At 41.4% G+C, this 14,871-nt stretch overlaps 1 protein-coding gene across 3 annotated transcripts in view; it reads left to right on the top strand.

Annotated features, from left to right (window-relative positions):
- Window positions 1-217: 217 nt before the first annotated feature.
- Stt3a (STT3 oligosaccharyltransferase complex catalytic subunit A) overlaps window positions 218-14,871 on the top strand; it is a 37,615-nt gene continuing 22,961 nt past the window's right edge. The window contains exons 1-7 of one of the 3 annotated variants that reach the window (XM_052756429.1): window positions 218-296; window positions 2,705-2,831; window positions 4,144-4,204; window positions 8,599-8,720; window positions 9,089-9,234; window positions 11,936-12,026; window positions 14,213-14,319. In XM_052756429.1, coding sequence (XP_052612389.1) covers window positions 2,744-2,831; window positions 4,144-4,204; window positions 8,599-8,720; window positions 9,089-9,234; window positions 11,936-12,026; window positions 14,213-14,319 — 615 coding nt within the window. In that variant the 5' untranslated portion in view covers window positions 218-296; window positions 2,705-2,743. Of the gene's footprint in view, window positions 327-547; window positions 877-2,704; window positions 2,832-4,143; window positions 4,205-8,598; window positions 8,721-9,088; window positions 9,235-11,935; window positions 12,027-14,212; window positions 14,320-14,871 lie in introns of those variants that run through there. The other 2 variants (XM_052756446.1, XM_052756436.1) reach the window with 2 other exon arrangements.

Raw genomic sequence — 14,871 nt, 5'->3', positions numbered from 1 at the left:
CATTTCGCTCTCCTGCCTCGACCAATCACAGTTCGGCGGGCGCTCATAGTCACGCCTCTCAATTGGCTGAGTGATAGCTAAAATTGACCACTCAAAAAGGGGGACCCTGGCTTGGTCTACGCCTTCGGAATGACAGACAGGATCGTCATCCTATCGCTCCCCTGAAATGCTCATTGCCCTGGGCCAGCCAATGCGGAGCAGGGCAGGGAGGCGGGCCTTGGCTGCTGTCAGGGTTGGGTGCGCCACTGAACGGATGGCAGGGGGAGCCGAGTGGATTCCTGAGGAGCATCCGCCGGGTGAGAAGGCCTCTAGGGTAGTGCTTGAAGGTTAGCGACAGGTGCAGTGCAGGGTGTTGGCGGGCCCGAACGAGGTGCTGGAGGCAGGCCTGTAACGGTGGGGAGCCGAGCATGCCTGCGGCCTTGCGGAGGAGGGGGCGTGTGGGGTGGTGTGGGGACCTCCGGGCACTGGGCACCGGACGATCGGAGGAGGGGTCTTGGCAGGGCAGTGCGCTCTGGCAGCGTGGGCGTGGGACACGAAACCCTGAGACTAGCTTGGAGGGGCCATGCGGAGTGTGCTGAGAGGTGTTGGGGTCGGGGTCTGGGGTCAGTTCCGTGAGGGTGTGCAGGAGGACGTGGAAACGCTGAGGCTGCAGCTGGGGTGGGTCAGGATGTCAAGGCTTGCATGCACGGCTGAGAAGCAGCAAGACGCTGAGCGGATAAGAAAAGCGTCTTTCTCCTTTCTGTGCCCTGTCGGCGTGTGGAAATTACCAGAGAACAGGATGGAACCTCCCAGCCCTCGGCTTTAAATTACTAGCTGCCTTTACTCGGTTTTCAAGTCCAGGTTTTAGCACTGTCGCTTCCCCTGCTTACTTTTCAGGTGTGTGGATCATATCGGGTCAGTGGTGTTTTGTTGCCGTTTCCGCTATCTCCGGAGAACAGCTCCAGACCCAGGAGATGGGACTGAATTGTTCACTCCCCGGAGTTAGTGCATGATAAAGCCTTCCCTTTGGAATTATAATTAAACACACTAGCCCAAACTGCTCTTCTGGGACAGTTAATTAAAGAAAAGATTTCTTGACTTCCCCATGTGATTCTTCGTGTTTTCCATCTAGTCCAGTGTTAGTTATCCTTTCCCAACCTTTTTGTTTTTCCTCCAGTAAGAAAGGAACAAGATAAGTAGTAATGCAGACTCACTTGTTCCCCAGAGTTTTGAACAATGCTACATATTTTCTGTCATTACATTCTTTGCCCTTAGTCCTTAACACAACCCTTGTCTATAATTACCATTCTGAACTGTCTGCAGATTGCTTCCCTCACCACCACTCCGACATTTTATTCTGGTTCAGAAGAAAAAAAATTATGTTTTCCCTCTAGATTATCATCTGGTGTTACAAGCTGTCCCTGGGTCATTAGGGTCAGTTACAGAGATGCCTTGAAACATGATTTGACAGGGAAAATAGATCTGAGCAATAGTTAAGAGTATGAATTATGAAGAAGAAAATACAGTGGGCTGAGTATGTTTCTCTCTTGAGTGCATGGCTTGCTCTTGGGTTAGTGATCAGCCTGTGCTTCCGTTGGCCAGGAAGCATCCACAGAAAAAACTTGTAGCCACTTGTAGCCCATCAGTTGAGCCTTAGACTTAGGGCTGGAACTCATGTCCAGTCCGTCATGATTTCTGGTTTTCTACTTTCACTTCCGTAGGTCACGTTCGTTTCCATCTTCTACTTACCTCCCTCCCCTTTCCCCCAGCTCCAGCCCCACCCCCTTTCTCTTTTTGTGGTCAGCTCTCACACTAACCCAAACTGACCTAGAACTTAACCTTGTATCCAGCCTGAACTCAACTGCACAATGAATGACTTTTCCTCAGTGTCACCAAGTGTTGGGAACATGGACATGAACTGTCCGTACCAGGCTTATGCATGTGTCCTCCCCACCCCCATCATTCATTTTCATGTATGCTTTCTTTTCCCTTTTAAAAAATCATCTTTGTTTTTTTTCCATCTTCTTATTTTTGCATGCTTTTCTTCTACTGCCTTTTTTCCCCACTTCTGTTTCTGCCTGATTCTCCTGTCATACTTTTCCCCGTTGTACTATGTACTTGGTAGCTGTGGAAGTAGGAAACAGAATTGTGGGTAGAATATTTGTTTCTGTAGTACAGAAGATGGAAAAGTGGGGCTTTTTGCCTGTTAGGCAAATGCCCTGTTGAGTTCCATGGGCAGCCCTTTTAAAGATTTTTATTTTGAGACAGGCCCTCACTAAGCTGGCTAGTGTGGCCTGGAGCCTTTGATCCTTCTGCCTCTGTCTCTTGAGTAACTGGGATTATAGACATGTTGAGTGGTATGATTACTCATTTTTAGTCATTTTTGGCAGGAGAGGCAGTATCACTAGGTTACCAGGTAACCCTGACTAGCCTAGAGTTTGCTGTGTAGATCAGACTGGCCTGCCTCTGCCTCCTGAGCGATTAAAGGCATGTGCCACCAACTCTGGTCCTACCTATTTATTCTTGACACATAAACCTAATAGTGTTTGCTTCTTTGCTGGTATGTCAATCTTTAGTCAAAGCTTGGGTGTTAGTATTAGCTCTAACTTCTCTGGTATTTTTGTAGCTTGTATATACATATGGTTCTTTCTCACCCTAAAAGATTAAAGTTAACTTAAGTAAATTCAGGTTATTCAATATCTTCGGTCTTGACTTCTCATTTTAGCTATTTGAATATCACCCGTTACCATCCATTGATGTCAAGATGACTAAGCTTGGATTTTTGCGGTTGTCCTATGAGAAGCAGGACACACTTCTGAAGCTTCTCATCCTGTCGATGGCTGCTGTGTTATGTGAGTCTGTGTGTGGGCTTCTTGGAGTTGGAATGATGAAAAACTTAAAAATGGATTTTAAAAAACATGCCTTATTCTTTTAGCAGATTGCTGTTCTTTTTATCATTTCTCATTGGTATAATCTTATGAAGACTTACTCAAGAAATACAAAACTCAGGGCTGTTGATCATAGGAAAAGTAGAAAGCATGCTCTGTTGGTTCTGTATTTTCATTGACTGAAAGAAAGTGGGAGCTGTTGGGTGTTGAATTTTGTAAAAGAATTATCTTCAACTCTGGTGCTTGTGATGGATCATATTGCCAACTTGACAGGCTCTAGAATCCCCTAGGAGACAAGCCCAGGGCACTACAGTGAGGAATTACCTGGATTAGGTCTACTGAGGTTGGAAGGATGATACCCTTCTGTGGGCAAGGGTTCTGAACTGAATTAAAAGGAGAAAGTGAGCAGAACAGATCTCTTCCTGATTGGATGCAGCAGGATCTGTCGCTTTGTGCTCCGCTACCTCCCTTCTATGCTTATAGCTCTCTCAGCCTTGAACTATGAGCCAAAATAAAATAAAGTAAAGCCGGGCGGTGGTGGCGCACGCCTTTAATCCCAGCACTCGGGAGGCAGAGCCAGGCGGATCTCTGTGAGTTCGAGGCCAGCCTGGGCTACCAAGTGAGTTCCAGGACAGGCGCAAAGCTACACAGAGAAACCCTGTCTCGAAAAACCAAAAAAAAAAAAAAAAAAATAAAGTAAAAGCCAAAAAATTCTCCCTTTCATTTGTTTTGTCAGATATTTATCTAGCAATAGGAAAAGTAACTAGTTTGAGGCAGAGTTTTGCTATGTACCCTCAGCTTCCCAAGGGCTGGCATTGTAAGCATGCATTACTGCACCTTAGTATTTCTGAAAGCCTTTTGAGGACTTATTGTTTTTAAAGCTTTCCCAGCTCTTCATGAGTCATAAGTATATCCTTACTTGACGTATCTCTTTGTTTGTTCCAAGACTAAGGTAAGGGGTATGTGTATATGTAAAAGGGGTCAGTATATGTAAAAAGTGGCCAAATTCGGTATTAGGTAACTATGATCGGACAGGCTTTGTGTAATACAACAGTTAAATGTATCCCATTGAGGTGAAAAAACCGTAGATGGTTTTGTCAGACTCGTTTCTTCTAGGTGGGGAGAAATGGATGGAGACTTTATTCGAGAACTATCTTGCATTTTCTGTGATGCTAGTGCTAGATAATTTTAGTTTCTCCATAGTGCTGCTGTTTATCTTCTGTTGTTCTTTAATGGAATGTTACTGATGAAAATATTTATTCTCTGGACTTTGCAGCATTTTCTACTCGTCTCTTTGCTGTCCTGAGATTTGAAAGTGTTATCCATGAGTTTGATCCGTGAGTACCTTTGCTCTGATATTTCCTTCTGGAGGTGTTGAAGTTTTTGGGTTTAAATTCTAATCAATTATCAGTAATGGAAGTGTATTTTCAGTACATTTAAAGAAGACTCCTTCAAGTTTTCCAAGTGCGTCTCGTCAACTCAAACAGTGCAATAGACTTTGCTGTTAAGCTTGCTTACTTGAGGTCTGGCTAGGCTAAGAGAAATCTACCTTTTCTTTTTTTTTTGGATCAAGAGCAGTAATACACATAAAGGAAAGGATCCTGGACTATATTTAAGACTATAAAGAATAGCACAAGTCATGAACTTGAGATCATAACTTCTTTTCCTATTTATTTATACAGTAGAAATTGGGCTTATTGTTAAATTCGAAGGCACTAAAAATGTTAAAGCTATGAGAACTGGGTATTGTGGCAAATGCCTATAATCCTGGGCTGTATAGTGAGAGTCTATCTAAAAAGTATTGGGAAAATAAAATAAAAAAAAAAAAATCTGGCCGGGCGGTGGTGGCGCACGCCTTTAATCCCAGCACTCGGGAGGCAGAGCCAGGTGGATCTCTGTGAGTTCGAGGCCAGCCTGGGCTACCAAGTGAGTCCCAGGAAAGGCGCAAAGCTACACAGAGAAACCCTGTCTCGAAAAACCAAAAAAAAAAAAAAAAAAAAAAAAAAAAAAAAAATCTGGGCATGGTGGCACATTCCTTTAATCCCAGCACTTGGGAGGAAGAGGCAGGTGTATGTCTTTGAGTTCAATACCAACCTGGTTTACATAGTAGGTTCCAGGCTAGCTAAGACTACTACTTAGATAGTAAGATCCTATCTCAGAAAAACCAAACCAAACAAAAACCAACCTGGGGCTGGAGAGATGGCTCTATGGTTAAGAGCACATACTGCTTTTGCAGAGGATTCAAATTTAGTTCCCAGCTCCCATGTCAGATGGCTCACTACCACTTGTAACTCCAGTTCCAGGGGATCTGAGGCTTCTGACATCTCAGACACATGCATAAACACATAATAAAAAGTCTAAGGTTTTGTTTATTAGATTGAAAAAGATAGGGTGAAACCCTCAGTAGTATTAATACCATTAGCTGGGCATGATGGTACATGCCTATACCCTCAGTACTCTAGGGGCCAAGAGGCAAGAGGATTGTGGCAAACTGGAGACCAGCTTTGGCCACATAGTAAGTACTAGGCTATGTAGGATTACATAGGAAGACCCTATCTCAAATAACCCTGAACTGGGACAGTGATATGGCTCAGTGGGTAAAGGCACTTGCTGTTAGGATTGAGGTAGATCCCCAGCACTCACACTGTGGAAGGAAAGAGTTAATTCTCAAAAGTTGTCCTCTACTCTCCTGGCAAGATACCACCTCCCTGTCATTGTTTGAATCTTAGGTGGTCTTTTAACAAAAAACCCAGAGCCAGATATCAGGGTGAAAGCTGAAAGGTCAGAGAAGCAGAACTAGTTCTTACCTCTATGAAATCCTAAGCCTGAAAAGAGTGAGTTCCTGTTTCCTCACGCCTCATACCTTTCTCTGCCCTGCCATATTACTTCCTGGGATTAAAGGCATGTGCGCTTCTCAAGTAAAGGCATGAGGTCCTGAACCTCATGCCTTTACTTGAGTGCTAGGATTAAAAGTGTGTGCCACCACTGCCTGACCGCTATGTCTAATGCAGTGGCTGGCTCTGTCCTCTGATTCTTAGGCAAGTTTATTACAATACACAATATATCATCAAATAAATAAAATAAATAAATAAATAAACCTCCAAATAAATAAAACTTTTTTTTTTGTTTTTAAACCTAACATTTTCTAAGCATCTTTCTTTTTTTCTTTTGAGTACTATTTTACAGATTGTCTTTAAATCCTTAAAGCAATTCAGTGAAATACAGGTACAGTTTTTTTTCTGTTAATTGAGAAGACTGGGACTGTATCCAAAGTTACACATTTACTAGGTGGGAACCTAGATTTGAATGTGGATTTGTCTGATTCCACAGACTGAGGTCATTGCATTATTGCCTAAAGTTGAGTCTTAGGAAAAATGTAGAAACCAGAGTCCTAGATTCTTTAGTTATTGAATATTTAAAAACAGCTCATTCATATTTGGTAACATTGCTTAAAAAGTTCAAGGCCTGTACTTGGTTGTAATTTTGTTTTATATAGGTATTTTAAAGAACTTGGAGGTATTATATATATTTTCTTTGGGGAGCTCTGAAATCAGTTTACATTTTTCTCACGAATGAGAAGATTTACTGTGCTGGTTAGTTTTGACTGTCAAATTGACTCTAGAATCTCCTAAGAAGAGAGGCTTTTGTTGTGTGTTTTTTGAGACAGGTTCTTACTTTGCAGCCCTATCTGTCCTGGAACTCTCTATATAGTCCAGGCTGGCCTTGACACTCACAGAGGTCTACTCCTAAGCACTGGAACTAAAAGTGTGTGCCACTACACCAGGCCTGAGCAGAGTCTAGATCAGGTTGACTTGTGGGCCTGTTTGTGGGGGATTGTCTTGATTGTTCATTAAGGAGGAAGACCCAGCCCCATTGTAAGTGGAATCATTCCCTGGGCAAATGGTCCTGAACAGTTTAAGAGAAAGATAGCTAAGAGCAAGCAAGCAGGCAGGCAGGCAGGCCGGCAGGCCGGCAGGCCGGCAGGCCGGTAGGCCGGTAGGCAGGCCTGTATGTGTTCATTTATTTCTTTGCTGTTGACCTGCTGTGGGCTGTAACCTGGAATTATAAGCCAAATACTTACTTTTCTCCATGTTATTTTTGTCTTAATCTAAGTACTTTACTTTTTTTGTTTTGCAACTAAAAACAAAAAATTAAAATATAGTTAAGTCATTTCTCCACTCCCTTTCCTCCCTCAAACCCCTACTGTTTTTTGTCAGGGTATTTTATCATAGAACAGAAATGAAAACACAACACTTACATCATTTTCTTTCTTTTTTGAGAGAGGGTTTTATGTAGTTCAGGGTAGCTTCTAATCTGCTCTGTAGCTGGCTGAGGATGACCTTGAACTCCTGATCCTGCCTCCATCTCCCAAGTGCTGGAATTACAGGCTTGTGCCACCAGGCCCACATCTTTGTTTTGTTTCTTGATCTAACTGTTAGAGCTTCATTCTTAGACCCTCCAGATAGGTGAATATTGAGGTGAGCTAATCAGGGGAAAAAAGTGTCTGCAGTAGAACTGGAAGACACTGTACAAATGATCTGACTATTCCTTTTCTAAGGAGGAACCATGCCCAGAGCTGATCTTAGTTCACTAATTTACGCTTCTTTCTTAGTCCGCCTCCTACTGGTAGATAGTGGACATGATTATAACCCGTGCCGACTGCCTTCTAGAACCCTCATCTTTTCTGTATCTCTGACAGTTACCAGAATAACATTTCATGAGGAACAGAAGGCTAGAGCTTTATGCCATCTGCTGCTTCTCCTTACCTCAGCTGCCAAAACTTGACTGACCAAGGAGAAAAATAGAGTTAAGGAGGTGGGCTAGGAGGTGATTACCCATGGTTGGAGACCCATTTATTTATTTGGTTTTGCTCTACTTCCCCCTTCTTTTTCATTTAGGGACGTGCTTACACAGCCTGGCTCTAGAAAACTTTTTCCATGTACAATTTTTAGCATTTCTTGTCCAGTACTTTATATGTAGTATATACTGTTATGTTACAGTGTAGGTGGTATCAGACACACTTGAAATAACATGAATGGACCTTGTTAGAAGTTTAAACACTCATTAGGAAGTTCTTGTTATCATGTGGGTTAAATTTTTTCCCATCCTGCATATGGTGTTATGCCAATATCTTTGTAGATGTTCATTACTTAGAGGTGTCCATGTGTTCTTGTGTGTGGTAGAGGAACAAAATGTATTCTTGTCACTTGAAAAGGGCCAAATCTCATGCTTTAGAGGTCTTGAGTTCTTTTGCTGGCTTTATTATCTACCACAGGCTGGCCTGCTGAAGTGTCCTGTTTGAGTGCTTTGTATGGACATTAGACTTCAAGTTCATTTCTTTCAGAGAAAAGCAGTGCTTTAATTGATACAAGTGTAGAATAGAAATAGAGACTTCAGCTGGGCGGTGGTGGCGCACGCCTTTAATCCCAGCACTCGGGAGGCAGAGCCAGGTGGATCTCTGTGAGTTCGAGGCCAGCCTGGACTACCAAGTGAGTTCCAGGAAAGGCGCAAAGCTACACAGAGAAACCCTGTCTTGAAAAACAAAACAAAACAAAACAAACAAAAAAAAAAAGAAATAGAGACTTCAGTTAGTATAAATGATTTTCATGACATAAATTTTGGCAGTAAACTTTATTCACACAATGCTGTGTTCCTTCCAAGCTCTTTGCAAAGTAGGACACTCTGAGTACAGAGATGTGGGGGGACATGGTGCTTTTCTTTCTTGTTTTAGGTACTTTAATTATCGGACTACCCGGTTTCTGGCTGAGGAGGGGTTTTATAAATTCCATAACTGGTTTGATGACCGGGCCTGGTACCCTTTGGGCCGAATCATTGGAGGAACAATTTACCCAGGTGAGGGGGGACAGGATTTGTTGTGTTTGTAAGGACAGTGTGGTGTTTGTATGCTGTGAAACAGCTTTATTTCTGTTCGCTTCACTTCAGGATACTTGTAATTTCATTCTGATTATAGATTTCCAAAAGTGGGTCTTACAGAGAACATGTGTGGGATAGTGGAGATGTGAATGAGGAAGGGAGGATGTCTTATACATTCTAGATAGAATCCTTAACAGAGAAGTGTAGAAGCTTAGTATAATTGCTCTAATAGTATTTCTAGTGGTTTGTTAAGACCTGTGTTGCTACTTTATTGAAATTTGGATTGACACTTTTCTTTTTATTTTCTTACCAGGACAACCTAATGGGATTACTTTTTCCTGTTTCAGGCTTAATGATCACCTCTGCTGCAATCTACCACGTACTCCATTTTTTCCATATCACCATTGACATTAGGAATGTCTGTGTTTTCCTGGCCCCTCTCTTCTCCTCCTTTACCACCATCGTTACATACCACCTTACCAAAGAGCTCAAGGTAAAGGATTTGAGTGACAGGAAGCTTGGGACTGAATGTTGATGAATCTCTAGTAGATGCTGGAAAGGTGGAGGAATCTAGAGCCTTAAAAAGTTGGGGAGTGTTGTGAAACTTACAGGGGAGATGTACAAATATTTATTCACCCCAGATAGGGAACCAATGACAGACCAAGTAAGGATACCCCCAAAGTTCATCTTGGAACTGATAAATTTTTATTGGGGTTACTTAAAGGAATATGGGTGAGGGGTTACTTAAAAAAGCGGAAATGGCTCAAAAGTGACAGCTACATCAACAAAAGCCACCTCAGCATGGGTGACATCTCACAAAAGCTGGAAGGCCAGAGCTTACTGCATGAGTTGCAAGCAGCTTGACAGATTGCAGTGTCTCTTCCAGCAGCTCACTTTGTTTGGGCCTCTTCCATGCAGCTTGGCGGGTCTGAGCCTCTTCTAGGCTGCTCTGCTTATCTGAGAGTATCTCTGGGCAGTTACTGTTTATATAAAACGGGGAGCCAGGGGCCTAGTGAGTCTGGTTTGTTTCAGGAACTTCCTAAAGCTTTTAAGTTGTTTTCTTTCTGAAGGGTGGAATACTTCCCTTTATAACAGGTTCTTAACCTGCTGCTTGTGACCTCTTTGGCAAACCTCTATCTCCAAAAATATTTACATTACGATTCATAACAGTAGCAAAAATATGGTTATGAAGTAGCAACAAAAATAATTTTATGGTTAGGGATCATCACAACATGAAGAATTGTATCAAAGGGTCACTGCATTAGGAAGATTGAGAACCAATGCTTCAGAATGTCCTTAGATTTTTTGTTTTTTTTTTTTGTTTTTTTTTTTTTTGTTTTTTTGAGACAGGGTTTCTCTGTGTAGTCCTGGCTGTCCTGAAACTTGCTGTGTAGACCAGGCTGGCCTCGAACTCACCAAGACCTGCCTGCGTCTTCCTCCCAGGTACTGGGATTAAAGGCGTGAGCCACCACTGCCCAGCCAGATCATCCTTAGTTTTAAGGAGCTTCTCTTTAGGGTGACTTGTTAGCTCTTGAAGGAAATTAGAAATTTTTACACAGTGGGGAGCCAGAGGTTAAAGACATTTGTTGAACTGAGTTAGTGGGGAATATGTGCTTTATTATCATTTGTAGCTGTTTGCTTTTTTAAGGACAAATTGCTATGTAAAGAAAAAAATCAGCAGTTAACATGTAAAATTGACACGTGTAGATTTTGAATCCCTTACCAATGTAAGGAAGAAGGGGTAAAAAACTACATGTTTTCCAAAGTGGTTATTTCTATTGGAAATAGGCACTTAGCAATTTTTTGTTGATACATTTGAAAAAATTTTTTTTTGAAATTCTTAAGCATTTTGGCTCGATAATGCTGATTCTCTTTTTTCAGGTTTCTTGTTGACTTTTTTCAGGTTTCTTGATTCTTGGGAGTCTGTTCTTACTCTGTGGCTGCAGTGTTAGCGGGGGTTCCTGAGAGATGACAAGCTAGCAGGAGGGCTTGAGAAGCCAGGGTCAGTTTGGAGGACTTTTTATCCTTTGATGTGATCATCAACAAACAAACCTTACTGTTTATTTACTTTCTTATTTTTTGAATATGGTTTTTTTTTTTTTTTTTGTTTTTAACCTTAAAAGTTGGCTGGTAACTCTCCAACTTTACAGTCTAACCTCCTGACATCCTCAATCTAGGTAGATCGTCACTTTTTTGTTGAGTTGTTGTTTTTGAGATAGGATTTTCCTATGGAGCCCAGGCTGGCCTCAGAATTGCTATCTTCCTGTCTCCACTTTCCAAGTGCTGGGATTACATGTGTTTGCTATCATGTCCAATTCTTTGTTTTCTTTTAAAGTTAAATAATAACTTTATTCTTGTAGAACTGGCGTTTTTGTGATGTATAGTTACTATTAGAGGAAGGAACTAAAAAGTCTGTGATACTTGTAGCTAAATAGTCCATTCTGGTGCAAATTCTGGCTTTTATTTATTTATTTTAGACAGAGTCTCACTGTATAGTCCTGGGTGATCTCAAACTCACAGAGATTCACCTGCTTTTGCCTCTGCCTCTGGAGTGCTGAGATTAAAGGTGTGTGCCACCATACCCAAGCAGGCTCTGGTTTTGACAGCTCATGGGATTGTTATTATTATTATCATCATTATTATTTTTTGGGGGCAGGCTACTATGTAGTCCAAGCTAATAATCTTGAACTCACTGTGTAGCCAAGGATGATCTTGAATGTCTGCTGAGATTATAGGCATGTGCCACCATGCTTGGTGTATGTGGTTCTAGGGATCAAACCAGGGTTTCATGCTTGCTAGGCACATAAATACCCTGTCAGCTGAGGTGTATCTCTAATTACTCTCCTCCTACTATTTTTTTTTTTTTGCTTTTAGAAAGGATCGTGCTATGTTGGTCTTGGGTTTGTAATTCTCTTGCCTCATTCTGCTGATATTACAGGTCCTTTCCATTGTACACCATATTCCATATTCCATATGGTGTATCTGTCTCAGCATATTTGTACTCAGCATTAGATTTGGTGTCCTCATGCGGAGTCGACTGTGAAGTTTTTGGCTTTGTTGTGCTGTGTGCATTTCTAGCATCTCATATTGACACTGGAAATTTTTGAATGCTCTCTGGGCCCCTTATAAAGAGAATAGACTGTAGGTCCTCAGTTCTCTTAGGGGCGTATCCATGTTAACTTCTGTTTCTCCAGGATGCAGGAGCTGGTCTTCTTGCTGCTGCCATGATTGCTGTAGTTCCTGGGTATATTTCTCGGTCTGTAGCTGGCTCTTATGACAACGAAGGTAAGAGTTAGAGTGCTGAAATGGATTTTTATTGTTCTGTTTTTTTGAGGCAGGGTTTCTCTGTGTAGTCCGGGCTGTCCTGGAACTCGCTTTGTAGAGACCAGTCTGGCCTTGAACTCATAGAGATCTGCCTGTCTTTGCTTCCCAAGTGCTGGAATTAAAGGCGTGTGCCACCACGCCTGGTGAATGCTGAAAGGGATGTGTTCGCTTTATTATCTACTGAAATTTCACAAGGCGCTGAATTTGGGTTCATCTCTATTGCTTAGCAGTAATAAAATTGGACTTGGTGAGATTAGAAATAGGCAGAAAAGGATCTTGGACAAGATACTCTCCTCGAGAGGTAGCTGGGAACTTTAAAAAATTAATACCTGTTTACTGCGTGTATCTGCACGCATGCTTATGCATGCTTTTATGTCAAGGTCAGAGGACAACTTGAAGCTGTTAATTCTCTTCTGTTCTTCCCTGTGATTCCCAGGGATTAGACTTGGTCATCAGACTTGATAGATAGTAAGTGCTGCCTGAGTTAGCTAAGCAATCTCATCAGCTCTAGCTGGAAACTTCTTAACAGGCTTTTGTTTACTCTCTGGACTCACATTTAACTGTTATTTTAACATTATGATCATTGTTTTTAATTTTCCTAGTGTTTCTTTAAAATTACAGTGACTTTTCTTGACATATTTTTGTTGAAACATTGGGAAAACATAATGTTAGGTATTATAAAGATAGATAATAAATTAGATTATTTTGTTTTATAATTAAGAAATTTAAGGGATAGATGATAGATGTCCCATAATCTGTTAAAGAATATAATGGACCTGTAAAAGTAACTCTAGCTGAGTATGGTTGCATATATCTGTAATCCTGTCACTTAAGCAGGAAGATGAGTTCAAGGCCATCCTTGACTAAATAGTGATTTTGAGGCCAGCCTGGGTTACATGAGTCATTGTTCCAGAAAATAAAAACAATTTAAACAACTTCAAAGCTGGACTGATGCTCATATTATTGCAATCCTAGTGTTCAAAGTGAAAATGGAAGATGTTAAGTTCAAGTCCAGTCTGGGCTTCATAGTGAATATGAGTCTAGCTTTGGCTACATAGTGAATTTCAGGCCAACCTGTGCTACCTAGCACAAACAAACAAAAAAAACCAAACAACAACAAAAAGTTAAAGCTCTTGAACATTGTGCTTTGGGGATGTCTTGTAAAGAGAAATGTATTTGGTTTTGGGAATCAAAGGAAAGCTTTTTGGAAGTGGTTGAAATTGATCTGGATCCGTATTTGGGAATTTCATGAGGCAATTTTTTTCCAGGGGTGGGGAGTGAGGGTGGCGGTGGAACTGTAGATTGAATTTAGGGCTTTGGGCATGCTAGCCACGTGTTCTGTCTTGTAGATATAGCCCCAGGTTATCCATCAGTCAACTATTAAGGACAGCACCATTCCAAGTAAAAGGTCCGCCTTGTATATACTTAAGACTAAATGCCTACAAATAAAATAGTGTTAGGACCAATATTTAGCGGTTGCTTTCTATATTCTAGTAACTATTCCAGGTGCTTTATCTACACTGCATTTGTCTTTACAATGATTTAATAAGTAGATATTTACTGTAGACTCTGTGGACTGGAGGTGCAGCTCAGGAGGTAAGATTTGCCTAGCATGCATGAGGCCCTGTGTTTAATCCCCAGCACTAGGGGAAGAAAATTATACTCAGATTTCTTCTTATAGGAAGCAAAGGCAAAGGGACGTAAAATAATTTGCCTAAAATTATACTTGTACTGAATAGTAGTTTAGAAATATGATTCTAGATAGTGTGTTCCAGACTGTTCTGATTGTATGTGTGTAAGTGCAGGTGCCTGAGGGGTTAGATCTAGTGTTACAGGTAGTTGTGAGCCACCAAATGTGGGTACTAGGAACCAAATTTTGTTCTTCTAACAATAGCAGTATTTGTTCTTAACCACCGAGCCATCTTCCAGTCCCTAAAAATGTAGTTTTTTTGTTTTTGGTTTGTTTTTTGAGACAGGATTTCTTTGTATAGCTCTGGCTGTCCTGGATTTCACTCTGGACCAGGTTAGCTTCAGACTCAGATATCCACCTGCCTCTGCCTCCTGAGTGCTGGGATTAAAGGCCCAGCTCTTGGAAAAGTGTTCTTAACCTGTGTTGGTGTGGCTTCTGAATGTCTTATTTTCTGCAGGAATTGCTATCTTTTGTATGCTGCTTACTTATTACATGTGGATCAAGGCAGTGAAGACTGGTTCCATCTACTGGGCTGCCAAGTGTGCCCTTGCTTATTTCTACATGGTAACTATGTACATGTATTCTCTGTGTCTCTTTGTCTCTTTCTTTTTTTTTTTTTTTGGTCCAGGGGATTGAGCCCATACTAGGCTGATTTACTGCTGAGCTACTTCTCTACATACTTTTAATTTTAAAATTTTCTTGCTCCCCCACCCTCAAGTTCTTTTTGCGATGGGATCTCATGTATCCCAGGTAGGCCTCAAACTCTGTGTAGACGAGAATGACCTTCTGATTCTCCGGCCTCTACTGCCTGAGAGCTGGGATTACAGATGTGTACCACAATGCCTGGATTATACGATGCTTGAGACTGAACTGAAGGCTTCATGTGTGCTAGGCAAGCACTCTACCATCCGACTTATATCCCTAGCTCTCTTTTTTTCAGTCTGCTAATAAAAAAGTTTTTCATATTCTGTATTACTGTATTTTCTATAGGTACATGTTGGTTGTTCCATATTTTTGTTGTATTCCCTTTAAAAATTTCCTTTTCTAAGATGTATTCTTTTCTTCTATGTAATTTTACATCTGTCCCTTGGCTTTCTTTACTTTTCTGCTTCTACT

This window comes from Peromyscus californicus, unplaced genomic scaffold, assembly GCF_007827085.1.
Source record: "Peromyscus californicus insignis strain IS unplaced genomic scaffold, ASM782708v3 Scaffold_11__1_contigs__length_118956290, whole genome shotgun sequence".
Classification (NCBI taxonomy): domain Eukaryota; kingdom Metazoa; phylum Chordata; class Mammalia; order Rodentia; family Cricetidae; genus Peromyscus; species Peromyscus californicus.
Note: the sequence above shows the minus strand (reverse complement) of the source record. Positions and strands in the feature narration are given on the sequence as shown.